Below are 26,597 nucleotides of genomic sequence, written 5' to 3'. Positions count from 1 at the left end.
GATAAATTCTCACCATTTCTGTAACTTCCAAGCTACAAACCAAATTTGAAAAGTAGCTATATTCTCTCTTTCACACACACACACACACACACACACACACACACACACACACACACACACACACACACACACACACACACACACACACACACACACACACACACACACACGGTAAAAGTTGTTTTATTTGAATTTGGAAACTGTAAGGTCAAGAGGAAAAAACACAAAGACAGACCTTGAATAACCTTTGAGAATTTACTTCTGTGCGTTAATAACACATACTAGTATGAGGCTCTATCTGAATCGAGCCATCTTCCATGCTCTTCAAACAGACAATTCCCCTCCAAATATATTTTGAATGCATAATTAGCACTCATCTTGTTTATGAACAATATACAACTCTTTAATGTCCAAATTCTTAAATATTTACTCCTTAAACATTTCTCATGCAGCTATAAAAGCAAGTACAGAGCTAGGAAAGTGGCTTAGTGGTAGAGTGCTTGCCTAGCAAGCATGAAGCCCTGGGTTCAATTCCTCAGTACCACATAAACAGAAAAGGCCAGAAGTGGCACCATGGCTCAAGTGGTAGAGTATTAGTCTTGAGCAAAAGAAGCTCAGGGACAGTGTGTAGGCCCTGAGTTCAAGCCCCAGGATTGGCAAAAAGAAAAAGAAAAAAAAAAGAACAAGTAGAAGAAACCAACTGGTGGGGTTTGCACTTCTTAATCATAACATGTAAGGAAGCCACATAAAATAGAACTGATTATGCATTTTAGCTCAGAAAAGCCCTGCTATAATTCCACAGATAAAGCTGTTCCAAGTGTACCTTTTTCTAAAGAATACCAAGAGCTCTCACCCCAAGTGTTTAACTTTGGGTTGTAAGTGAATCTGTCAGTAAAATGAGGAGCTGCCAGAGAAGGACAGTGGTAACAGTGAGCGGTGGAAGGCAGACAACATTCCTAACCCACATCCACATCACCCTGCTCCCTAGCTTACACCCAGCCAAGTGCGGGGCAAGTCATAAACTCCACAAATGTTAGTTGTTTTAAGAAGGAGAACTCAAGCCCAAGGCAAATTCTAAACTTCCATCTTGCTCATGGTAAACTGTGCTGCTTCCATGAACAAATACAGAAGTGTTAAATGACTGGGTTAAAACAGGAGTGAGTGTTCACAAGCCAGATACAGTGTTTCACACCCGTATGGCTGAGGCAGGAGTCTAGGCAACACTACAAGACCCTCTCTCAAAAATACAAGGCTGTTTACCACACCATCTTAACTTTCCATTTTACTTAGCTTTCTATAGTTAACCATGGAAATTTAAAAAGGTATCCAGACAATCTAAGGTTCAATGGTACTGAAGGATTTCTCCAAAAATGAAGGGGGGTGGGGGACCAAACATCACTAAAACTAAACAACAACAACAACAAAACAAGTCAGTACATATTATGCAGCCTTTTCCCAATCATAACCACTTGCACCTTTTGATATCTACCTCATACAAAAGCAAAATAGTGATCACTGACATTATCATTTACAGATTTGTTCTTACTAGTTCTGGGGTTTGAACTCAGGGCCTTTTATGAATGCTAGGTAGGTGCTCTACCATGTGAGCCACACCCCCAAACCTCCATTTATCATGGTAAGGTCCAAAAGTTCTCAGAGACAATTTAGAACAGAGAAATTGTATTCCACGGAGAAAGAATCAACTAACTGTCCACTGAAAGTTCAGAAAGAATAGGGAAACTAGTGAATCGATGGGAAGAAGAACCATAAAATCTTCCAGAGAAATGTGATGGCAACTCGTAACTTTTTAAATGACAAGAGCCCACCATTCACTACCGTGGAAGTGTTCATGGAGCACTCTTAGAGCCAGCCCAGCACATGTGGCTCCTAAGCTCCTTTTGTAGGGTTTGGGGAGACAGGCAACAGCCACTTGCTATAAAACAGACCCAGTCAGCAGTGCAGAAGTTCACAGCCTCCGCAAAGTTGTAGCCCTGGTTGAATCCAGAGTGGTAGGCGCGAGGAAATGTCACTACAAACTCGCCAGCACACTGATTGGTCCTGTACACCTAAATGCAAATTGGGAACAGGGATTTAAAAGAACAAAACAACAGAGAGAGACAGATTTCATCAGTCAGTTTCAAACACATTTTCTAAATGGAGAACAGTACAATGCTCATTCAGTTACTTGTTTCCTAATGATTAAGACTTTTTCCTAGCTACTCAGAAGGCTTAGATCTGAGGATCACAATTCAAAGTCCATCCAGGAACAAAAGTCCCCATGTGACTCTTATTTCCAATGAACCACCAGAAAATCAGAAGTGGAGCTGTAGCTCAAAGTGGCAGAGCACTGGTCTTGAGGAAAAAGTTCAGGTACAGCACCAAGGCCCTGAGTTCAAGCCCCACAACTGACGAAAAAACAAACAAATAAATACACATTCAAGGGAACTTCTTAATTCCTGGGTTGTAAATAGTGGTGAACAATGAAACTGCCTACAACCTTTGGATACATTTTTATCCAAAATTTTTATTAGTTAATATGCGATATGAAATATTCCCAAATCAATGTTCCTATACCCTGTTCTGTGATAATATCATTTTGTCTTAAGGTGTCAGATTTTGTTGCCACTTTTTGCTGTTGGCAGTACTAGTTTTGAACTCAGGGCCTCAACCTCGACAGGAAGGGTGGGAGCTCTCCCACTTCACTTGAGCCATTCCCCCTGAACAAAGTCACTCTTCAAAGACAAATGGAACACCATTCACCTCACTTTCATTACAGCTATGAGGAAGTGGCAGTGGTGGCCCACACCTGTAATCCTATCATTACAGGGGAAGATATGGGCACAGAGCCTTGGGGTAGAGTACGTGTCAAAGCTCATGCAGGACCTTGGGTTCTATGCCAGGAGTACAACCAGAAAAAAAACTTATTGTGAATTTTTCATCACACAGCAAATCTCTTTAAATTTATACTTTATCATACGGTAGTAGTTTGTTTGATGACTTTTCAAAATTAAGTTGAAAGGAAGAAAGAAATTCACAGTATATCTGTAGTAGTTTGTTTGATGACTTTTCAAAACTAAGTTGAAAGGAAGAAAAATTTATAGTATATTTTTGCTTCATTATCTCATGTATTAAAAACTGAGATACTTATATAAAAAGAAAAAAGAAACATCGAGGGTGGGTAATTTTCAAACACATTCAAAGTAATTATGAAGAGAGCATAAAGAACCACAAAGAAATCTGCTCATCAATAAGGGGCTGGGGAGGGGAGAGAAAACAAGGCTCCGTGGGAGATGGGTACTTGTGAGAGGGAGTCAGGCCAATGAGGGCGAAAGAGGATGAATGTGTGACAAGAACAAAAACAGAACAACGAAACCTCTTGCAACTGTACTAGGATGAGAGAGGGGGTGGGAAAGTGACGGGAGTTTGAGTGGAATACAGGATAAGGATTAGTTATTATAGCTGCCATTTAAAAACCCATTTTTTTTAGTTAAATAGGAATAATAAGGACTATAATATTTTTGTTCCAACAAGAATGTAACTGTTGCGGGAAGGTCATCAGATCAGATTCATACTTCAAGAAAACTCCTCTTGGTCAAGCAAAGTTGTTCTCATTCACCTTATAAATTCTAATTTGGCTAGTTGGTGACATGACCCGTTGCTTCCAGTCACAAAGCAAAGCATGCATTGTGACTGTATTTAATCAAGAACTGAAGTAACTTTAAAAGCACTGAAGAGACACACGGAGACTCACAGGCACCCCATGCTCCATCAGCACATTGGGGTTCATGATGGTGACTAGCTGATGCAGGAGGTCAGGCTGGGATTCAAACAGCTCAGGGGCCAGCTCCCTCATCACTTCCTCCAGCTGTTCTGCAGCATGAGACGGTACTCCATACCACGTCTTTGGCTCACCCCTAGCAAGAGAAGTCATGGTTCAGCTACATAGAAAATGGTACCAATGAGACCAAGGCCCTGACGCCCACCCCCTAAACAGGGACCAGCTGGGCAGAGCCCAGGCCACTCCTCACGGCCATCACTGGTGGTACCGCAAGAGGATAGGGATGGGTACACTGTCGCCATTAGCACACAAAACCAGGGGGGATCAGCAAAAGTAGCTTCAAATAGAGAAAACACTACATAAAAAATAAGCACTGTTCCACAGGACACTGACATACTGCATCACAAACACACCAGACATTCCAATTATCCCCACAAGTTACACAATACCTATGACTGACTTCACTGAGTCAGTTTTCCTATCCAAGGATATAAACCAAGACTAGAAATTACTGAAATCTTGAATATAGTTTTCTATAAACCTTAAGGACCAAGAACAAGACATACGTTGATGAGATTTTAGTAGAATATTTAGTTATAATTTATTCAGGGTTCATTTAGAATACCAAAGTAGCTTATCCCCTAGATAATATATTTGATTAGGCAAGCTATTTATACAATAAAAGCTATACTTTCCAATTTGCCTGAGGTTCACAGGACTCTATACCAGCCAGTGCTGTTCCTAACAGAGTTTCTGATGAGATTCTGTTTGCTGGAAATGCAGTGGCTCCTGATCACAGGCAACTTAGCACCTCATAAGGACAGTGCAATGGCAGCTGCAAGTCTGTAATTCTACTTATACTTAACTAGCTTGAGTAAACACAGAAGCTAGCAGCTACCACACAGCACAGCCTCTTAAATATGATCTTCAATGAAAACAAAAATATCAGGCTGGGAAGGTGGCTCAGTGGTAGAATGCTTGCCTTGCATGCCTGAGGCCCTGGGTTCAATTCTTCAGCACCACATAAAGCAAAAAGAAAAAAGCCGGAAGTGGCGTTGTGGCTCAAGTGGTAGAGCACTAGCCTTGAGCTGAAGAGCTGAGGGACAGCGCCCGGGCCCAGAGTTCAGGCCCCATGACCGGACCCCCCCCAAAAAAAAAAAAAATGAAATAAAAATATCTAGTTAAGATATATCATAATATAGTGGAAAGAAACTGGTTATGTAAGTAAAAACTGTGAGATTAAAAAAATTCAGCAAATCAACTTAAAGACCAAACATAACTTGGATATTTTAAGGGAAAATACTACTGAAAGAAACATTTTAGTGCTAGAGGTGCTCCAAGCTCTGGGACTTCAACCTCAGAAAGAGAGAAGGAAAAAACCAACCTTTTCAGATTTTAAGTGGTGAAGGTTAGTATGGTATTTGCATAAACTTTACACATCTTATTTTTTAATTATTAAGATTCATCTGAATTGGGCTGGAAGCAGGTGGCCAGTGGCTCAGATCCAATAATCCCAGCTACTCAGGGCTGAGACTCGAGGATTACAGTTCAAAGCCAGACCAAACAGTAAAGTCTGTAAGACTCTTACCTACAAAAAACCACTAAAAAGCTAGAAATGAAGTGGTGGCTCAAGTGGTAGAGTGCCACGGAAAAAAAATAAGGGATAGCAGCCAGGTCGTGAGTTCAAGCACCAGTATTAGCATTAACAAAAAATTAGGCTGAGGATGTAGCTCACAGGGTCAGTGTACAATTCCTCTGACAACACACTCACATGCTACACACATGTGCAGGTATGCACACACTCACACACACACACATCACATACTCTAAAACTCTAGACTAGGTTTTGCTACTTGCACATGATTTATAAATTAAGGTGGCTGAGACACTTCTCATCCTTTCCCCACCATACGCTCTTCCTTTTGGGTAGTAAATACTTTTTAAGTCAGTCTCCCTACTATATATAGATGTAACATTATTACATATTCAAAAAAGACCAGAGGTCAGTGGTAGAGCATATATTCAAGATGTGTGAGACCCTGGATTCTATCCCCAGCACCAAGAAAGGCCTCTAGATGCACATGCTACACAGAGAACTACACCTACCAGTGCAAGTAGTTAATGGAGTAGCTCCAGTGATCTTCAATGTGCCAGCAGAAAGAAGAGAAACACATGCCCACATAGAGCCAAGGCACCTTCATGCCAGAAATGTCCACATTAATGTGCGCGAGAACGGACTGCTCCAGGACGGGCGTGTTGTTCAAATTCCAGCCCGAAAGCGCATATTCCTGTCAGAGGGAAGGAGGGGCTCAACACACTCTACTCCATAGATTTTGGTTGACTTGGCAGCTAGCTGAAGAGTTAAGGTCTATATCAAAGTAATTATATAATACATATTAGTTTTAAATATAGTTTTGCAGTAGAGCACACGTTTAGCATGTACAAAGTTATGGGTTAACTCGCCAAGAACCCAAAAGAATAAAGTCTGGCAGGTCAAAGAGCAGAAAGGAGAGTCTATACTTCAAAATATAGGAAACAGTAGCCAGGTGCTAGGCTCATGCCTATAATCTTAACAACTAAGAAGGCTGAGAAGATCACAAGTCAAGGCCATTGAGGGCAAAAAAGTACGTAAGACTCCATCTCCAAAACACTCAGTAAAAAGCAGGCTTAGAAGTGTAACTCAAATGGCACTGCATCAGCCAAGCAAGCAAGCCAAGCAAGTATGAGGCCCTGAGCTCAAACCCCACCACCGCCAAAAATACATGTATACATATGCACACACGAAAGAAGTTTTAAAGCAAATTAGCTTTTAAAAGGCAGTCATTTTTTAAAAAGTATTTTGCCTTGTCCATAAGACTGAAGACTTTTGTTTGAATCATACATCTAGGATTAGAGGAAGGTAGGTTTCTACACACCTCTTCCTCTGGGAACATCTTCCTCCGACCATCCTTGACGGGAAACCCGCTTCCGAAGTCCTTGGAGGAGATGTCGGCACCGTACTCTACAATAACATCTTCCTCGATGCTGCTCACCAGCCTCCAGAACTCCTTCTCCACTAGCTCTGTGGGCACCATCTACACAGGCCAACAGAAACGACACGCGCTGCCGACCCGCTGGACCCGTCCCCAGCCCAGCCCAGCCCAGCCCAGCCCAGCCCAGCCCAGCCCAGCCCAGCCCAAGTGGGCACAAAGCTTCACACCTCCCAGGCAAGACGACCAGGGCCCTACCTTCACACAGCGACAGCAGGGAAAAGCTAAAGATAACCTTTACATTCAGAAATATAATGAATCTGAATTGCCTTTTTCTGGAAAAAGCTGCTTCTTTCTTCAGGACAAAGATGAAGAGAACTTCCATGTGAAGCACGGAAGTGACAAAGCAAGGCTGAGCCTTACTTCTGCCAAAACTTTCAAACAGGCCCAGGATCCATTAGGGAAAGAAGCAAACCCCACGTGACAAGTAATGATAAACAGCACCAGCCAAATACTTGTTTTTCAGTAAAGGATTACTCACAGAAAGCTTACAGAACAGACATCAGAAGGGTTTCATAATAAGAGAATATCAAGTACCATATAAAGACAACAAAAGATGCCAAACCTCTTACTTTTATATTTGTGCAGGTCCTAGGGCTTGAACTAAGCTTCTTTTGCTCAAGGCTAGCACTTCACCATTTGAGCCACACATAGCTTCACTTCTAGCCTTTTTAGTTTACTGGAGATAAGAGTCTCAACAGAATTTCCCTCCCAGGCTAGCTTTGAACTGAAATCCTCAGATCTCAGCCTCCAAAGTAGCTAGCTGGTAACTAGGGGCTCAAGCCTCTGGCACCTGGCCCAAATCCTTCATTTTAAGATTCGATGTTCTCTCGTCTTTTGCACTTGGTCCCTGTTTCCCACAAAATATTAAAAATGATCAACTAAGGTTCTATTTACACTTTGAACCTCTCCAAATGGACAGAAAAAAACAGTAACTTACATGGACTGGCATATTGAAATAATCAGACTTGAAGTTATCTGCCATCTCCCCAAAACTCTGAAGCGTGTATTCTCGTACAGCTTGTTCAAATCCAAAAGCTTCTCGGGGTTTGTTGCACTCCTAGACAGAAAAACATGTCTAAGGTTAACTCCCGGAGACCGTACTGACCAGAGTACCACTCTCAGGTAGATGACGCAGGAATGCCACTCCTGGGCACAGGACACAATGAAGGCACCTGCATACCATACAGCACTATTCACCATGGCCAGAACGTGGGAACAGCCCCGATGCCCTATACCAGAAGAATGGACCAATAAAATGTGGTATACGTATATATGTGTACACACACACACACACACACCCTCCAAAATAACCAGCACAAAGCAGAGCTCAAGTGGTAGAGCACCAATTGAGCAAGTGCAAGGCCCTGAATTCAAACCCCAATACTGGTAGAAAACACAAACAAAAGCTATAATGTTTCTTCCTCTTTAGTGTTGCATTATGAACTATCCAATCACAAGTCTCCCTCAACTGAAGAATATATAGAATGATGCAGCCAGGAGTCAGAAAAAGCTTTGGAGCCAAGCTGCCACACGGCTACCTTCCCAGCTTTAGGAGTGTATTTGCACACGTCACATGCGTTACTGCTCCCAGGCCCATACCTCAGCAACGCACTTAGGACACCTCCAATCTCCCTTGGGCACATCGGGCAGCGGCGGAATGAGACAGAACGTGTGATAGCTGTCGTCACATCCGTCACACAACAGCAGCCTGTCCTCGTTGTTGCCCCGACCACAAAACATGCACACGTAGAGATCAACCTGTTAAAATAAAGACCCAGTCTACTTTCCATGACAGAAAACACGGCTTTTCCACAACCTGTTTTGTTAAAATGTACACTAGAAGCAAATGTAACTTAAATCCTGAAATCTATTTCAAACAATACTTCAACATTCTTTTAATAACACTTCCTAAATTGACCTCTAGGACTTCTAGCAAATACAAGTAAATCAGGTCATTAGAATCAAGAACGCAAATCGATTTGTTTTAAAAACACCATTCCTTTTCCTGTATACGAATACGTTTGGTACAGGAGGAGAACTGCGAACTGCCTGGAACACTGCTTTCCTAGACGTAGCATGAGAACCTTTGGTATCTACAGGATCTGTTCCAGGCCCCCACCCACCAGTCCCACGGATACCAAAACCCGCCGATACTCAACCCCTCATCTAAGATGGGGCAGGATGTACGTAAACAGTGATGCACACCCTCACATTTATACTCAGTCACCACTAGATCATTCTTAATAGCAAACACAGCTGAGCTACTACACTATTCAAGGAATAGTGATGACAAGTGTAGATTTTCAGTCTACACTCGACTGGTGCCACAGAGGTGGACGCTGGGCTCCACAAGAATGGCGGCCGACTCTCCACGGATTTCTATCACCTTCTCATTTATTATCACCCACAGGTGTATGAGTCAGGGCAGACAGTCTATACGTACACGAGACAAAGCAAGGTTACATCACACAAACACCGAAGCTCTAGCTCTGTTTTTGCCACCAGGTCTCGTAACCACATGAGCTAATTAAACAGCACACCAGGATTTATCAAGATAAAAAGAGCAAAACTGAAATGAAACAAATCCTTTCCCTCCTGACACATCCCAAAGCACTTACAAAGTTAACAGACAGAGTTCCTTTCCGTTGTCTCATGTGCATGTTAAATGCGTCTGACCTGTTGGTAACTTTTCGTCTTCGGGTGACCTCATCTTGAAATAAAAAGTTATATAGTAATAGTAAAAACTAATGTTGAGAGCTTACTATGGACCAGACACTATTTAAAATTATTTCAGTTAATCTCAGAACACTTGAGCTAAATTATCTCAGGTTAAAGGTATACAAAAATCACATAGGTGCTAAAATCACACAGCCAGCTGGTGGTGGGTTTGGATTCTAATCCAGACAACCAAGCCCCAGCTAGTTTATCCACCGGTGCTGCACTGCAGCATGTGTGCAGTGGGCAGGTATGCGGCACCTACACACACGTCCACACTCACAACTCAAGGGATTCACAATCATTTGTGGGATCACTGCGAGCCAACACAGTAACCACAAATGACAAAGGAAGTGTACTTAATGCTCAGAAGGGCCACAAAAACCATTATAATGTACTTAGCAAATTCTACCACATTAAACGTTCTGAGTGTGGAACAGCATTATCTGATCTTCTACAGTTCTGTTCACAATCTGAATTATATGATTTGACTTTTCCTATCATAAATGCCTAAGAGATGCGATTAGGATTTCATTAATCCTTATAATTGTAAGTCAAAACATGCCCAGCTGCTCCGTGTTGAACGAGCTTTTACACTGACACAGCACATAGGGAGAACAGGAACTTGATTTCTGCATTAGCAGTTCTACTCACAAAAGTTTCCAACATGCAAAGCTGAAAAGAACTAGGCATTTCAAAGAAAACGAGTAAATGGTATAATTTATCAAGGGCAATCAATTATTTTTTAACTTGAATGATGGTTAGAATTTAAAAGCTACAAGTTCTTCCCTGTATTAAGTCTATTTCCCGTTTTTTGTGTTCTTTGTTTTTGTCAGTCGTGGGGCTTGAACTCTGGGCCTAGGCGGTGTCCCTCAGCTCTTCAGCTCAAGGCTAGCGCTCTACCACTTGAGCCACAGCACCACTGCCGGCTTTTTTTTTCCTGCTTATGTGGTGCTGAGGAATTGAACCTAGGGCCTCATGCATGCGAAGCAAGCACTCTACCACTGAGCCATCTTCCCAGCCCCTCTATTTCCCTTTTAATTTGAGCCTCAGATCACTAGGTGATCTGTACCTTCACCATTATGGGTGGAACTAAACTAGCATTTTAAAGCTGCAATGAATTCGTTGTAATATTACACATGGAGAAGGAAATTCTAAAACTGTAAAAATTCAACATGCTAATTGCTCTTCACATCTTAACATCAAGGTATTTGCTGTAAAGAAGACAGTTTACCTAGAAACCATGTCTCAAGTTTACAATTCTGAATTCCCAGCACAATCTGAAATGCAAGTATCATTTGAATCTTTTTACAAACATATTGTTGTACTTCAAGACCAATAACAGACTTTACCTTCTTTATCTTTTGCTCCCATTGCTAGACCCACAACTTTGGGTCCAGCTCCAAAAATCTGGAGTTTCTTCAGTTCTGTGTTTTTATTCACATCTCCAGAGTCTGACTGAAAAATAAAAACAAAACTCATATCAGCACAGTTATCTAATTCATTCATTTTTCTTTTCCAAGATAAAAGTTCTTGCTGTCTTGCTGGGACCTTGAACTCCAACAGCTAGGACAATTTTTCAAAGTTGAGCCACCAAGTTAAAGAATATAATACTGTGTCTTGGGTCCTGTAATTCAAATGGCAAAAATTTCTGGCTCCCAGTTAACTTTGGTCTCAGGGGAAGCTGATTCCATTCTCTTCTCCTGGACATATTCTTTCTTTCCTTTTTGTTTTCTATGCTACAGACTGATCACAGGACACAATACATGCAAACAGGTCATCTGTTCTGAGTGAGCTGTCCTCAGTGGCTTTCAAGAATAATTCTAGTCCACCTGGTGAGGTGCTTTACACCTGTTATCTTACCCAGCTACTTGGGAGGCAAAGATCACAAAATAGCTTAATGCAAAAAAAGGGGTTGTAAGAGCATAGTTCAGGCAGCAGAGTTTCTGCCTACCAAGTATAAGGGCTTATGCTTAAAAAGAATAATTCCATTCCATTACCAATGACTTATTTGATTATTGGTATGGCCCTCTATACAGGCTGAAAAGTACACCGTCAGCTACTGAGAAAGTTCTTTCTTGTACTTAAGAAAAGAGAATGCCGGGAGAGGTGGCTCACACCTATCATCCTACTCAGGAGGCTGAGATCTGAGGATCACAGTTGCAAGCCAGTCCAGGCAGGAGAGGTTGTAAGATTCATCTCCAATAAGCCACTTAGAAAACTGGAAGTAGGGGGCTGGGAAGTTGGCTCAGTGGTAAAGCGCATGCCTTGCATGCCAGAGGCCCTGGGTTCGATTCCTCAGCACCACATAAGCAAAAAGAAAAAAGCCGGAAGTGGCGCTGTGGCTCAAGTGGTAGAGCGCTAGCCTTGAGCTGAAGAGCTGAGGGACAGCGCCCAGGCCCAGAGTTCAGGCCCCATGACCGGACCCAAAAAAACAAACAAACAACAAAAAAAAGAAAACTGGAAGTAGCACTGCGCTGAAAAGCTGAGGGATAGTGCCCAGGCCCAGAGATTCAAGTCCCACAACCAACAACAACAACAAGAAAAAAAAAAAAAAAAAAAGGGAAGAAGGGAGGGAGGGAGGAAAAATCAAGATATACCTAGGAAAGCCATGTTTTATCCCTCTTTCCTTTGATACTTTCCTTCTATAATATACAAGTTCTACAGGTCAGTATGTTGTTTACCTTTTTCCTGAATTAAATAATACTTTTGTTTATTAAAATAGCCTTAAGGCTCAGCAAATTGGAATAAATGGGATTGCATCGAACTAAAAAGTTTCTGCACAGATAAGAACAATTACTAAGTTAAAAAAACAGTCTACTGTAATTTTTATTGTTAACACTTAATGAAATATTAATTATACTTTAAAAAAAAAAAAGACAGTCTACAGAACAGAAGATCTTTACCACCTATTCTTTTTTTTTTTGGTCCGTTGTGGGCTTGAACTCTGGGCCTGGGCGCTGTCCCTCAGCTCTTCAGCTCAAGGCTAGTGCTCTACCACTTGAGCCACAGCACTACTTCCAGCTTTTTCTGTCTATGTGGTGTTAAGGAATCAAACTCAGGGCCTCATGCAAGCAAGGCAAGCACTCTACCACTGAGCCAGCTTCCCAGCCCCTTTACCACCTATTCATATAAGCGCCTAATATCTAACTAGAATAAATAAGGAGCTCAAGAAAATACCTCCATACCAAATCAGTAGCTCAACTAATAAATGAGCAAAGGAATCAAGAAACTTCTCAGAAGAAAAAGCAAGAATGGCCAATAAACATTTGAGAAACTCCTCAACATCTCTAGCTATAAAAGAAATGCAAACCAAAACAACACTGAGTATGCAAAATGAACTATATAATTTGTGGGCAGAGACAGGAGGGGGTAACTAGGGGAAAGTGAAGGAAAGGGTGACTCTGTCCAAAAAAAAAAAGAAATATATTCTTTACATGACATATAACCGTAACTCCTCTGTATATCACCTTTACAATAACAATTTTAAAAAAAAGATTGTCCATCATGAAGAATGCAAACAAGAAATGCTGACAAGGATGGGGGGAGTGGATAGAGGCAGGGGAGGAACTCTATTACACTGTTGATGGGAATGTAAACTAATGCAACTACTCTGGGTGGAGGTTTGGAGACTCCTCAAAATCTAAACACAGAACTACCCTATGATCCAACACCACCACTTCTGGGCAGCTACCCGGACTATTACAAGTCAGAATATGGTAAAGACACCTGCACATCCATGGTCACAGTGGCACTAGTCATGAGCCAAATTACAGAAACAGCCCTGATGTCCTAGAACAGACCAGTGGATCAAGAAAATGTGGTATACATAAAACGGTATTTTACTCATCTAGCAGGAAGAATAATGTCATTTGCAGAGAAATAGGTAAGACCTAGAAAAAAATTACAATATACAAAAGTCAGGCTCAGAGTGACAAGGGGTGTATGTTTTCTCTCGAATCTGAACGCTGGATCTAAATACAAATCCACAAACCTATACAGGATCATATGCACACACACACAAACAAATCTGCTAAAGAATGGTACACTTCAGGGAGGAGTCCAGTAAAATAACTCCTCTGAACAACTAACAAACCACTTAGCAAAATGAATACTAGGAAGCGGAAACATGTTCAGGGGAAGGGGAAAGGAAAAAGACTGGTACATGAAGGGGAGTAGGCAAGCAAACGCAGTCATTCTATACAATGCTATTTTGTAAAATGGGACTGAGTGATGGGTGGGGAAAGCTGAGGGGAAGGATGGGGGATGACACTGATCAAGGTGATATAGCCTGACTTCTGCAGCTGACACTCTTTGTACAGCTACTGAATAAAAATAAATACTTAAGAAAAAATTCTTAGACAGGCTCATGCCTGTAATTCTAGCTACTAGGGAGACTGAGGTCTGAGGATCAAGTTCAAAGCCCAGGCTGGCTTTGAACCTTAAACCCAAACCTTAAAAAGTCTGGCATGCTGGCACACACATATAATCTCAGCAATCACAATACTAGGCCGAAAGACCGTGAGTACACAAGGTTAGCCTGGGCTACACAGCAAGTTCTAGGCCTGTCTGGATTATATAAAGAGGATGTCTCTAAACACATACACATATCCTTACATAAACACATGTGCATACTTATATACACACATATATGCATATCTGTGTGAGATTTTAATATCTGGGCGTGTGACCTCAATTAGAATAAGAAAAAAGAAATGCAAAGATGAATGAATGGAGGATGTGTCTTCAAGGCTAAAAGCGTATGAATGGTTTCCCTATGTCCACAAACCTCCTGTTAAGCACGGCCCAGAGCCACGCACTGTTGGCTGGCACCTGTCATCCTACTAATGAGGAGGCTGAAATCTGAGGATCAAGGTTCCAAACCAGCTCAGGCAGGAAAATCTGCAAGACTCTTATCTCCAATTAACCACCAAAAAAAGTTGGAAATAGAGCTGTGGCTGAAGCTGTAGAGGACCAGCCTTGAGTCAAAAAGCTAAAGGACTGTCAACAGGTCCTGAGTGCAAGCCTCAGTACCAGCACACACAAACCATCACCACAACAAAAAATGTCCTATGCATGTTGATACCTGGGACTTGACACGTCTTGTTCTTTTTGGCAGGATGTTCATTCTTGCTCCCGACTCTGGGGAAGTCTGAGTATCAGGGCAGAGGACCTCAGGTTCCACTTTCTCCTTCATTTCTAAAGTAGGCATCTGCACACCCTAAAAGGTCAGATTACAGAAAAACAGCAGTTTTCACTGATAAGAGACCAGGCTTGAGAAACAGTGAAGAAGAAAACAAATTTCCAGCTGGGCGCCAGTGGCTCATGCCTGTAATCCTAGCTGCTCAGGAAGCTGAGATATGAGGATCGCAGTTCAAAGCCAGGCTGGACAGGAAAAGCCGTGAAATTCTTATCTCCAATAAACCTCCAGAAAACCAGAAATGGTGCTGTGGCTCAGGTGGTAAAGCCTTGAGCTGAGGGACAGTGCCCAGGCCCAGCGTTCAAGCCCCATGACTGACCAAAAAAAAAAAATTTTTCCAGTAACTTCCTATGCCTACACGAAATCAAATCATCATTCTCCCTTGAACTGAACTATCAAAACCCAATTATTTCTATAGAAACTGAAAGCTGACTCTAAAATTTATGTGAAAAGTTACAACTGTTTGGAAATTTTGAAGACTTGAAAAAATTAAGGGGGCTTAATTATTGAGTATCAAAATTTACTATAAAACTACAATGCACAATATGGCCTGGTATTGGTTCTAGGGCAAACATACATGACAGTTTCTCTGTGTACCTGAAGTCTAAGATCCCTGAAGATGCCAGAAACATAGAAGTACCACACCCTATACATCCCATGATTCTTCTACACATGCATATCCATGATTAGGTTTAATTCATATATTAGGCATAAAAAATTAGCAACAATTAACAATACTGAAACAAAACAATTACAACAACATACTACAGTAAGTCATGTGAATGTGGTCTCTCTCTCACTCCAAAGCATCTCCTGGTCCTTTCTCCTCTCCACCTACACTTTGAGAGCACCGTGCAGCTTCTCTGCAGCAGATTTGAATTCCAGCATCACTATTCTCAAATTTGGGGCCATTACGTAGTAAAGTGAAGGTGATTTGAACACAGCACTGTAATAACACCAACAACAGATCTAAAAACTGAGATGGTTACTAGAGACAAAGAAATGATTCACAACTACGGCAGAAGAACACAGATTTCATCGTGCATGCAATTTGAAACTTATGAAGTATTTATGTTTGAAATTTTCCATCGCATATTTTCAGAGCAATTACTCAGTGAAAGTGAAACCAGACCTGGGGAGTGGGGGCCTACTATAGATAGATCAATGGGACAGTGAAGTCCAGAAGTCAGTCTACACATTTATAATCAACTGATACTGATACTTCACAAAATTAATAGGTCATTTCATTGGGAAAAGGATACTCTTGTAAAATAGTGCAGAAAGAAAGAAAGAGAGAGAGAGAGAGAGAGAGAGAGAGAGAGAGAGAGAGAGAGAGAGAGAATTTACACCCTTACCACTCTATTCTGCCTCCCCAAAACTGACTCAATACATCATGGACCTAAGTACAAAAGCCAAAATTACAAAACTACACAAAAACAAAGAAGAAAATCTTAGTGATCTAGTGTTAGGGAAGGACTTGTAAGTAGGAAACCAGATTTGGGCATGGTAGCATAGGCCTATAATCCCAACATTTAGGAAGCTGAGGGAGGAGGATCACAATTTCAAGGTCAGCTAGGTGCCAGTGGCATATGCTTGTATCTTAGCTACCCAGGAAACTGAAATCTGAAGATCACAATTCAGAATCAACCCAGACAGGAAAGTCTGTGAAACTCATCTCTAATTAACCAACAAAAAGCCCAAAGTGGAGCTATGATTCAAGTGGTGAAGCATTAGCCTTGAGCGAAAGAGCTCAGGGACAGCCCCCAGGCCATGAATTTAAGTCAACACTCTCTCTCTCTCTCTCTCTCTCTCTCTCTCTCTCTCTCTCTCTCACACACACACACACACACACACACATACACACACACACGACAAGCTCAAAGTCAGCCTGGGCGATGAGCTCCTGTGAAATAAACAGGAAGAAAATTTCAAAACCCTTAACACATGAAGGCTTATAATAAGAAAACATCCTTCAATTCCCATTGCTTTGTCTTGTAAACCACGAGAAACAGCTATTATTTTTAACTACTACTCTTTGCTCTCCAAATGCTGGAACCTGGAGAAATCTATTCCACCTTGTTATGCATCCCACCTGACTTGTGGAGAACATAGTCTAAATTTCCTACTTGATCTATCCTGGATCTATCCTCTAGGAACAATGACGCATCTCACCATAAGGCTGACACCAGACTGGAATAGCTCATAGGGGTAGAGAATTCTTTCATAGTGGGACTTCAGAAGAGATCCAGTTCCTTTTCCTGGTAAATATCCCAAGCGGCTCCCAACGTTAGACCATTTCTTCTCCTTGGTGACCATTTCAAATCCTCCTTCACTGGCAACGATCTGAAAAGGAAACAGAACTTCAGTGAAGGAACAGAGGTAGATTCCAGCATAATACATCACGTCTGTTACATATAAAAGCAATTCTAGGCTTAGGCTTCAAATTCCCTTTCAACTAGTATGTGCTACTACTTAAAGTAGACACAAAGGTTTTGGAGATTTTAAACTCTAAAATTTCATCAATACCACTGTCCTAATTTCAAAAAAAAAAAAAGATATTAAAGGACATTTAGTAAAGATGGGCACCTATAATCCTACCTACTCAGAATGTGGAGATCTGAGAATCATGGTTTGAAGCCAGCCCAGCCAGACAAATCCTTGAAACTCTTTTTTTTTTTTTTTCCCTCACTCTGGGGGCTTGAACTCTAGGCCTGGGCACTGTCCCTGAGCTTCTTTTTTACTCAAGGCTAGAACTCTATCATTTGAGCCACAGCACAACTCCCAGCTTTTTTTGAGTAGTTTATAGGAGATAAGAATCTCATGAACTTTCTTGCCTGGGCTGGCTTTGAACCGTGATCCTCAGATCTCAGCCTCCTGAGTAGCTAAGATTATATAGGCATGAGCCACCAGTGCCTGGCTCCTTGAGACTCTTATCTCCGCTTAACTCCATGTCACAAGTAGAGCTGTGGCTCAAGTGGTAGAGCACCAGGCTTGCACAACAACAAAAACAGCAGGAGCACACGGACATGAATTCAAGGGTACAATACTAAAACCACAAAAAAAATTCATTTGTACTCTGTACAATACACATGTGAGAAAGCTAAGCATATGCACACAGAGAGGAATATTACTCAGCGTATTGGTTATTTTCAAGAGAAGATCTTGCTTTAAGCAGCCTGGACTACGGCCCTCCCATTTTTATGTCCCTTTGCTGCTGAATGTGGGTTTGTGCCATGTGCTTGAAGCAAAAAGACAACTGAGCATTTGGCAACTGTACAGTTATTACAGAGGTAAACACAACAAAGGCTAGAGGGACATGACATCAGAACTTAGAAAACTGCAAAGGCAAGAAGCTACAAGACTGGAGCCTAGCAAGTGTGCATGTGTGTGTTTTGCAGGTTATAGAACCTGGCATTTCCTAAGTACGCCCTCCACCAATAAGCTACATTCCAGCCCCTTGCTCACTTCATAAGTAAACACAAGTCTTACCTTGCTCAATGCATAGAGGTCTAGGATTTTTCTTTCCACCACAGGTATCTTTAAATTAGATCCTTGAAGTTCCCAAAATTTTGCCAGTTGATCCAAGAAATCCAGTCTCACTCTGGTCATTGCCTGAGAGTAGACAAGTACAGAAATTAGAAATAGAAACTGTAATATCTGAAAATAAGTGAGCCTTAACCATGCTAAAGATACTCATTCCTGTAAAGAAACTCAAAGGTTTCATTATTGCTTAGTCTAAACAAACCTCCCACACCATCACCACCACCACCAATAGTAAAGAGGCAAAATACTTCTAATAAAACTTTACTCATTCAGGCAGTTCCTTAATAAATAGGCAGCCAGGCCTGTGAAATGCTAGGTACTCAAAAGAGGTTGAAATCTGAAGATCACAGTTCAAAGCCAACCTGGGCAGGAAAACCCATGAAACTCTTATCTCTAACCACTGAAAGCTGGAAATGGAGCTGTGGCTCAAGTGGTTAAGCACTAACCTTGAGCAATAAAACTCAGGGACAGTGCCTAGGCCCTGAGTTCAAGTCCCAGTACTAGTAACAACAACAAAAAGAAACTTTCATTAGCAATTCAACATTTAGTTAGCTTAACTCTGTGGTAACTGGAAATTTTAGTCAAATTATTTTCTAAACATTTTCATCCTGTGACATTCTCTAGTACATACACATGGTATAGAAACTATCTAACTGATAATATGCTTAATATTTAATTACAAGAGACAAACAGAAAAATCACTAACAGCTCAGGAATTTTATTTATTTATTTTTGCCAGTCCTGGGGCCTGAACTCTGGGCCTGGGCGCTGTCCCTCAGCTCTTCAGCTCAAGGATAGTGCTCTACCACTTGAGCCACAGCACCACTTCCGGCTTTTTCTGCTTATGTGGTGCTGAGGAATCAAACTCAGGGCCTTATGCATACAAGTAAGCACTCTCCCATGGAGCCACCTTCCCAGCCCCAGGAAATAAATATTTTAAGACCATAGAGGAGACCAGGGTGCCAGTAGCTCATACCTGCAAATCCTATCTCCTCAGGAGGCTCAGATCTGAGGATCTTACCTCCAATTAACCAGCAAAAGGCCAGAAGTGAAGATGTGGCTTAGTTGGTACAGCCTTAAAGGAAAACAAAAGAAAAAAAAAAAATCCAAAACACCTCAGGGACACTGCCCAGGCCCTAAATTCAAGCCCCAGAACTGGCACCAAAATAAATAAATAAATCCCAGTTAACCCATATTCTGGGCCCTGACACATGAACTTCTGAAAGTTCTCTCCCTAGAGCTCTAACACAAGGCATCAGAAGAAGACATGCCAGGCTGCAGGTCAGCAGTAAAGAGTTTGCTTAGCATGCATGACAAAACTTAGAAGCAAAACTGATGTTGCTATACTCACCTCAAGTTCATTCAGTCGCTGGACTCGAGGAGTAAAACGGAAGGATTTTACTTCACATGCAAACGGAGGCTGCCAATCCTAGACAGAAAAATTTTTCTATATGAGCAAGGAGTCCGCTATTTATTCCCTTTAATAAGGGATGAGTTGCGACAAACCACAGTGACAGCAGATTAGCATATATGTCTTCATTTTTTACTACTACACTTGAGGAAGCAATCCTACCAGTCCTGCTATTTACATTCCACAATTATGCTTTCCAAAGTTACTCAAGAAGAATGTAATGAGCTCACGTACCACAAGTGTCCAGCAAACCAAAAGAAAAAAAAATGTTTTAAAAGGACAAAAGTTAGAAAGAAATGTTTTGAAGGTATTTAGACTTTTTAGTATTTATAAATATATTACATTCTATGCTAAACAAATGTTATGTTAAAAGGCCAGCTTCTGGGCACCCAAATATATTCTCTGAAAGGGAACGGACCCTGTCGGTGTCTCCTGTCTCTAATCCTAGCAAGTGTGGAGGCTAAGAACAATGATTGATGCTGTAGACCAGACTGGGCAGCAAGGTCAATGAGACCCCTTCTCAACCCACAATCTGGCTTAGTGGTGTATTCCTGTCACCCTAAACTACTCGGGAGGTAGAGACTGTGGTGCTGCAGTTCCAGGACAGACAGGACCGAAAAGGTCACAAGATTCCATCTCAATGTTGGGAAGATGGATCTGGGTGTTGTATACCTGTCACCTAGCAACTACAGAAGTCTGTAATAGGCAGACTGTAGTCCAGGAGAGCACTTTGGCACAAAGCAAAACCTTATCTTAAAAATAACTTGAAAAACAGGGCTGGAAGCATGGCTCAGTGGTAGAGCACCTGCTTAGCAAGCAAGAAACCCTCAGCTCAAATTTTAAAACCTCCTACCCTCCAAAAAAAAAAAAAAAAAAAAAAGCAAGTCCACAGACCAAGGAAACCTTCCAGATTGTGCTACAACATCATGTATTTGAAATAAGGTTATAAAGCCAAGTGTAGTGACTCACATCGGTAATCCTACCCACTTAAGAAGCTGGGATTTGAACCACAAGTTTCCAAAACTCCATCTCAGCCAAAAATACAAAGCAATGAGCTATAACAGGAAGCTGTCATCCAAGCTGCTCTGTCATCCCAGCTATTCCAGGGAAATCTAACTAAGCTGTGGGATCACTCAGGCAAAAATGGAGCCACTATTTGAAAAATAACCAAAGTTAGGACTAGGGGTCACTGAAATAGTAAAGCACCTCACTGATAAACCAAGACCTTGACTCCAAACTCTACTACTACTAAGAAGAAAAAACCAACCAACAAACTTGATTTGGACTATTAGTAACCCATTTTAAAGATGTAAGTATGGGGCTGGGAAGGTGGCTCAGTGGTAGAGCGCTTGCCTTGCATGCCTGAGGCCCTGGGTTCGATTCCTCAGCACCACATAAGCAAAAAGAAAAAAGCCGGAAGTGGCGCTGTGGCTCAAGTGGTAGAGCGCTAGCCTTGAGCTGAAGAGCTAAGGGACAGCGCCCAGGCCCAGAGTTCAGGCCCCACGACCAGACCCAAAAAAAACAACAAAACAAAACAAAACCCAAAGATGTAAGTATGGATTGGTAAAATTAAAAAAAAAAAAAAAAGATGTAAATATAGGAGAAAGTGAGGGAAAGGGTGCCACTGTCCAAAAGGAATATACTCTTTATTTGACTTACTGCCAATGTTAAAATTAAACTCTGCTTATAATCAAGTTCAATAATGATGTAGCCTATAAAGAATACATTATTAAACAAGCCATATGTGGTGTATGCATATAAGTAGGCCTGGAGAAACCTGAGGCAGTGATATTCCAAGTTCACAGCCAGCCCAGGATACACAGTGATAATTATAACCTTTAAAATGAAAACATCTAAAAGAACCTTTGAATAGAATTTCTAACAAGGAAATGCATTGGGAGGTAGATGAAAATACAGTTTGAGAAAAACTTCAAGGCTTAAGCTTCTGTCCACATGAAGGTGGTGACAGAGCAAAGTAGAAGCTTTTGGAGGATGGTGATGCATACCATTGCAGCAACTATGCAACATTTTGCTGGTAATCCATGATTTGAAAAGGCATTCAGCAAACCCATTCCAGGTAGCAACAGCACAGTGGGAAGAGCACAGAATAGATTCAAGAACATGAGGTTCAAGACCCACTTTGCCACTTGCCCAAGGTAACACACCTGGCTAGTGTTTTAACTTATGCAGACTTGACTCTTCTGTAAAATAAGAACTTTATTTACAAGCTAGGCTTTTTGAAGATTAAATGAAACAATCCAAAGGTGCTAGATCAACTCCTCTCAAGTTTTTCATTCACTATGGTATGTATTACTGTGGCTATCTGGTAGGGAAGACAGTTTTTAGAAAGCAATACTGACCACAGCACTTATTTCTATCTTTGCTATAAAAGCAATAAAGGACATTGTCTTAAGCAGCACTGTGTAAGGCAAAGATAGGCTCACAATCTTTCTCATCTGTATCTAGTCATCTGAAGCCTGGCATGGTGACACGCAACTGTAATCTTAGCCCTTGAGAAGGTGAGGCAGGAGGGTCACAAGTTTGAGGTCAGCCTGAACTACTTAGTAAGACCCTGTCTTGACAACACTGGTGAAAAGTCCATAAACTCCATCTGCAGAAGTTGATTCCACTCTTAATAAGGCCCAGAGATCTGCATTTTAACAAGTATCCAGCTGATCTTAATGCATACTGTCCAGCAGTCCAGTGTGGAAACAAACCACCTTTTTTGACCTTGAGTCTATCATCCAACCTCAAGTTATTAACTGTCCTCATCAAAGTGAAAAACCTACTTAAGTTATTATAATTAATCAAGCTGGTACTAGTGGCTTACATTTGTAATCCTAGCTACTCAGGAGGCTGCGATCTGAGGATGGAGGTCCAAAGACAACCTGAGCAGGAAAAGACCACAAAACTCATCCAATTAACCACCAAACAGCAGGAAGTAGAGCTGTGGCTCAAGCTGGTTGAGCCCTAGGTAACCTACTGTAGAAAAAGCTTAAGGGACAGTGGCCAGGCCCAAGACCTGCACACCCACATAATCAGTTTTAAGTAACCAACATGCAGACAAACCTAGCTATTGGTAATAATTATAGTTCTGACATCTTTGCTCCTTAGTTCCTTATACCAAGGTATTTCAACGTGTTCTCTCCCCCATCTTCATTACTGACCCATTCTTTCTAAACCTCTAAACTTAAAAAAAGAAAGGCAATACTTTTTTTTAATCTTCCCCTGGTCTTTCTCATTGCAGCAGTAATTAGCTTGGGGCTACTATCCGGGGAAATAGGGGAAAGGAGAGAGGGGAGCACAACGAAACCTTGGGCTACACGTGTGTGTGTGTGTGTGTGTGTGTGTGTGTGTGTGTGTGTGTGTGTGTGTGTTTTCTTTAAGAAACTCTTGGGTTGGGATGTATAACATAGCTCAATGGCAAAGTGCTCGCCTAGTAAGTCCTGGGTTCGATCCCCAGCATCAAAAAAGGAAAAGAGGCAAGAGAGGGAAAGAAGAGAAACTCTTGCATGCATGCAAGCAGTGTGGCTACTACGCTCAGGGCCTGGACACACGGACAGCCGACGGACTAGGGAACCCCAAGGAGGGCTGTCTGTCCTTCAGGTGCCTTTTGATACTCTTTCCCCCCCAACCCAGAGACAGGTATCCGTGTCCGAGTGTTACCCCCCCCCACCCCCACCCCGACACCGTCAGAACCGTCCAGAAGGCCTTTCAAAGCCCAAGCTGGCCAGGCCCTGTGGGCGCCCCGAGATGTGGGGACCTGAGGGGACGGTCTCACGAGGGGCCCGCCCGGCTCCCGTCTCCCCCCCAGCCCCCCACTCCGGGGGCTCCTTCCTCCCCGGTTACCTTGGGCGGCCGGATTTTGCAGATGCCGGTCTTCTCGGCCAGAGGCCGGATGCGGCCGATGAAGCTGAGCGGGTCGGTGAACTCCTCCCAGCTGGGCTCGAAGACCGGGCACTCCGGGGGCGGCACGAACTCGGCCGCGTAGCCCCCGGGCCCGACGCCCGCCATGGCAGTCACGGGGCGGGGGGGGAGCGGCGGGGGGGGGCGGCGGAGGGGGGGCGGGGGGGGGCGGCGGAGGGGGGGCGGCGGGGGGGGGGCGGCGGAGGGGGGGCGGCGGGGGGGCGGCGGAGGGGGGGCGGGGGGGGACGGCGGGAGGGGGGGGCGGAGGGGGGGGCGGGGGGGCGGCCCGCGGGCCTCAGGGCCGGGCGCCGGCGGGCCGAGGACCACCGCGGCCTCTCAGCGGCCCGGGCCGGGGCGCACCGCCTCAGAGGACGAGGACGCCGCCGCCTCCGGCCGTTTGTTATGGTTTCCTTCAGGGCTTTTCCTCTCAGAGCCCGGACTTTCCGGAAGTGAGAGTGCCCCCCGCAAACCCCTCCGCCACGGCGTCCCGGAAGTGAGCGCACACCACCCCCCCCCTCCCCAAACCCCTCCGCCGAAAACAGAGTCCCTCCGCCGCGGCGCCCTTTCTCCTCCCTCCTCCCGTTCCCAGAAGCCCTCGGGCGCGGCGTTGCCCGAACCTTCCGGAACCGTGCGCGGGGAGACCGTTTCCCCCCAACACACACACACAAAGGCGAGCCGTGAGGGGCCGGCCGAGAGAAACAAAGGGGGCGGGGAGCGGCCGGAAGTGGCCGGGGCGAGGCGGCGCGCGCACTTCCGCCCGGCGCCGAGGGCCGTGCGCGGCCGCCCGGGAGCCCAGGTTCTGCTTCCTGCGTGGAGGGGGCCGCTTCCGGCGCGACGCTCGCGCTTCCCTTTTGTGCGTTTGCGGGGCGCGGAAGCGTGCGTGGCGCGCGGCCTGGCCCGCGGCGCGGGTTCCCGAGGGCCCGGCCCGGCCGGCTTCGCGCTCCCCCGGTGTTCTCGTCCTTTCCGTGGGCGGAATCGCCTCCCCGGGCCGCGTGTGCACCTGTCGCTTCTCCGAGACCTGCTGGGCTCGAACCGCGGCCCTCGGATCCGCCACCGAGTTGTCTGTCGGTCTGTCCTCCTCGGGATTCCACGGCTCCTGAGCGTGGTTTTCTAGCCATCGGCCATGGTTTTCGCACACCCACTAGCACACGCGCGTGTGTGTGTGTGTGTGTGTGTGTGCGCGCGCATGCGCGTGCTGGAGCTTGCACTCAGGGCCTGACTCTGTGCCTGAGCCTTTTCCACTCCAGGCTGGCGCTCTACCACCTGGGCCACACCTCCCCTTCCGGGTTTTTGCTGATTTGATTGGGAGAGATCAGAAGCTCCTCGACTTTTCCCTGCACCGGCTGGCACTGAACCGCCATCTTCAGACGCCAGCCCTCCTGAGTAGTTGGAATTCCAGGCGTTGAGCCACCAGCACCCGGCTGGTCAGCGGTTCATGATTGAAAGCCTTAGCAGGCCCGTCCCGTGTCCACCGCTTCCTCCGCTTCTACAAGTCGCTGTAGGACCTGCTGTAATAGGGAGTTGTTTACTAAATCTCTCCTAAAAGGATGGATCAGTTCACCTAGTGAGAGAAAACATAAACAGTGGTTCTCACCTAGATTCCAGCTACTCAGTAAACAGCTGGAGGGTCATGATTCAAGGCTAGCCAGGGCGAAAAGGCTGTGACTCTCTCCATCTCAAGAGTAGAGTGGGTGTGGTAATGTGCATTTATAATGCCAGCTACATGAGAAGCATCAATAAGCGGTTATTGTCTAGGCCATCCTGAGGGGGGAAAAATAAGAAACTATGGAAAAAAGAAATCAAGCAAAGGGATTGGGACACAGGTCAACTGGTAAAGTGCCTGCCTAGCAAGTGTGAGGTCCTGAGTTCAAACCCCAGTATTGAAAGTTAAAGGGAGGGCTGGGAAGTTGGCTCAGTGGTAGAGCAATTGCTTTGCGTGCATGAGGCCCTGCGTTCGATTCCTCCGCACCACATAATCAGAAAAAAGCAAGAAGTGGCGCTGTGGCTCAAGTGGTAGGGCACTAGCCTTGAGCTGAAGAGCTGAGGGACAGCTCCCAGGCCCAGAGTTCAGCCCCCACAGCAAAAAAAAAAAAGACAAGAAAGTTAAAGGGAAAAAAAAAAGTTAAGACCCTTAGCTTGACACCAGCCTTGATGACACAGGGATTCTCTGTCTCAGAAAAAATAAAAATAAAACATGGAAGGAAATAGATTCTTTTCTTTGGCGGGGGGGGGGGGGGGGGGGGCGGTCATGGGGCCTGCACTCTGGGCCTGGGCGCTGTCCCTCAGCTCTTCAGCTCAAGGCTAGTGCTCTACCACTTGAGCCACAGCGCCACTTCCGGCTTTTTCTGTTTATGTGATGCTGAGAAATCGAACCCAGGGCCTCCTGCACACAAGGCAAGTGCTCTACCACTGAGCCATCTTCCCAGCCCCGAAATAAAGATTCTTAATGGCTGGAGAGAGAAGAGTTGGGAAACCATGGCAGCTTTCATTTAGATATCCTCAAGACCTACACCACAAATAGTTCCTGCTTTTAGCTGGCCCTGTAGCTGGCTTTTCTGGAGAGGTGACCATAATTGGGGTTGAATTCGTTTATATGATTTATGCCAGTGTCTTGCACGCTTGGAAAAAGGAGGCAGGGACCTGTAGGATAAACAAGTACACCAATATACATGTATAAATACATGTCCAGTATATAACCCCCGAGTAGAAAAAAGGCACTACCCTGACCCTATCCAAGTTGTTGGCTTAGAGCCTGCATCTGAGACAGGTTACACACACACCCCCAAGTACTCCTGTGACCCACTCCATGGTTGTGCATCGAGTTCCGCAGCGATCGCCTAACAGCAGAGTGGCTGAGCTTAAACCTCAGGTGCTGACAGAAGGCCGTGAGCAGAAGAAAACTACAGTTCCCGGCAGCCTCGGCGCGGCCAGACGCCTGGCGAAGTGGGCGGTGCTTCCGCGCGAACGGCTTTCCTATTGGCGCAGCGTCCAAACGGCCGCGTAAGCTCGCGA

General features: G+C 44.1%; 1 protein-coding gene across 3 annotated transcripts in view; it reads right to left on the bottom strand.

Annotated features, from left to right (window-relative positions):
* LOC138807190 (lysine-specific demethylase 5A) overlaps positions 1-23,693 on the bottom strand; it is a 53,654-nt gene extending 29,961 nt beyond the window's left edge. For 2 of the 3 annotated variants that reach the window (XM_069992761.1, XM_069992770.1), the window contains exons 1-13: positions 23,529-23,693; positions 19,620-19,697; positions 18,215-18,337; positions 16,898-17,068; positions 14,612-14,746; positions 10,878-10,983; positions 9,429-9,520; positions 8,410-8,568; positions 7,748-7,867; positions 6,694-6,852; positions 5,885-6,066; positions 3,752-3,914; positions 1,947-2,066 (exon numbers count right to left, since the gene is read on the bottom strand). In XM_069992761.1, the coding sequence (XP_069848862.1) occupies positions 1,947-2,066; positions 3,752-3,914; positions 5,885-6,066; positions 6,694-6,852; positions 7,748-7,867; positions 8,410-8,568; positions 9,429-9,520; positions 10,878-10,983; positions 14,612-14,746; positions 16,898-17,068; positions 18,215-18,337; positions 19,620-19,697; positions 23,529-23,693 (1,773 nt within the window). Of the gene's footprint in view, positions 1-1,946; positions 2,067-3,751; positions 3,915-5,884; positions 6,067-6,693; positions 6,853-7,747; positions 7,868-8,409; positions 8,569-9,428; positions 9,521-10,877; positions 10,984-14,611; positions 14,747-16,897; positions 17,069-18,214; positions 18,338-19,244; positions 19,264-19,619; positions 19,698-23,528 lie in introns of those variants that run through there. The other variant, XM_069992781.1, reaches the window with a different exon arrangement.
* Positions 23,694-26,597: the final 2,904 nt, after the last annotated feature.

The sequence above is a fragment of the Dipodomys merriami genome, unplaced genomic scaffold, assembly GCF_024711535.1.
Source record: "Dipodomys merriami isolate MVZ:Mamm:240054 unplaced genomic scaffold, mDipMer1.0.p SCAF_1009, whole genome shotgun sequence".
NCBI classification, from domain to species: Eukaryota; Metazoa; Chordata; class Mammalia; order Rodentia; family Heteromyidae; genus Dipodomys; species Dipodomys merriami.
This window is presented reverse-complemented; position numbering and strand designations above follow the sequence as displayed.